This window comes from Diaphorina citri, unplaced genomic scaffold, assembly GCF_000475195.1.
Source record: "Diaphorina citri unplaced genomic scaffold, Diaci psyllid genome assembly version 1.1 scaffold16013, whole genome shotgun sequence".
In the NCBI taxonomy this organism is placed as follows: Eukaryota; Metazoa; Arthropoda; class Insecta; order Hemiptera; family Psyllidae; genus Diaphorina; species Diaphorina citri.
This window is the reverse complement of record NW_007393375.1, coordinates 1-1,124: the sequence shown is the minus strand read 5'-3', so window position 1 is coordinate 1,124 and position 1,124 is coordinate 1. Positions and strand designations below refer to the sequence as shown.

The following is a 1,124-nucleotide window of genomic DNA, read 5'->3' as shown; positions in this document are numbered from 1 at the left end:
ATGGCTGGCCTAAGCATCACTATTCAGCAGTTATGATTTAACACAACCCTATGGTCTTTGGTCAAGACACTACTTTCATTGAGACTTACCCACTGAGAGATTTCTGACAGAGCTCAAGCTGTTCTTGTAAATGAGGTAGCAATAGTTTCAACATATCATCTCCTACACAGCATCATAGCACGGGCTAATAGTTTCTGCCAGGTATAACGTAGAGAGTCTACTTGTTCTAAATCTTCCTTGTCCACGGGCAGATCGTATCTGGTAATCACATTGTATGCTTCCTGGAATAGAGATGTTAACAGACGAATTATTTAAAGGAATGAAATTATCTGAAGTGTGCTCTAAAGAGTCCTCAATGTTTTCAGAGACCCTCCTATTTCCCATTTAGAATAAGCTTATTCTACGTACGGCTAGCAAACAGAGGGAGAGGGAGGAAAAGAAGGCGAGTGGAGGAGGGAGAGGGTGAGAGGGAAGAAGGAAGAGAGGGAGGAGAAAGATAAAGTAAATATGTAAATAATAAACTTGAGATTTTAATTTGTCCCAAATATCATTCCCGGTATACATACTAGGCTAAATTGTATGCCTCCACTTGGTTTTGAACCAGAAACCTCCAGATTCAAAGTCCACTGTGCTTACCACTTACTTCAAAGTGATTAACTTAGCTACATAGGTACATACTTCAATGCTTTGTAACTTACTTCAATGAGCTCAATACTTTGTAACTTACTTCAATGGGCTCAATACTTTGTAACTTACTTCAATGGGCTCAATCTTGAGCTCCATATCAACTTCCTGATCTCGGATTCGTTTCAACAGTTCCATAATCATGCGGACGTCATCCAAATCAGTAATGGTTCTGTCCAGCTTACGATCCATTTCATTCATAACGGCATACACGTAGTCCATTTCCCGGTGGTACTTCTTTCGGAGGAGGAACGCTATACGTCGATTACACGAGTTGATTTCCGTCATCAGGCCGAACTTGAGTTGCTCTGGGAGAGGGAGGAGGAGACGAAAAGTTCATATGTTGGATTAGTTTTTGCCCCAGGGTTCCTCAAAGAGACCCAGCCGAAATCTCCGGCTTTTTTTTTTTTTTTTTTTAATTCCAAAATGAAATAACAATA

The 1,124-nt window shown here is 40.5% G+C and overlaps 1 protein-coding gene across 1 annotated transcript; it reads right to left on the bottom strand.

The window, feature by feature from the left end:
- Positions 1–166: 166 nt before the first annotated feature.
- On the bottom strand, positions 167–992 carry LOC113473128 (dynein heavy chain 5, axonemal-like; the record flags this gene model as incomplete). The annotated part of the gene is made up of 2 exons (XM_026832870.1): positions 167–281; positions 757–992. Coding segments are annotated over 2 exons (351 nt in total), but the record flags the coding sequence as incomplete, so codon positions are not given.
- Between the last annotated feature and the right edge of the window lie 132 nt (positions 993–1,124).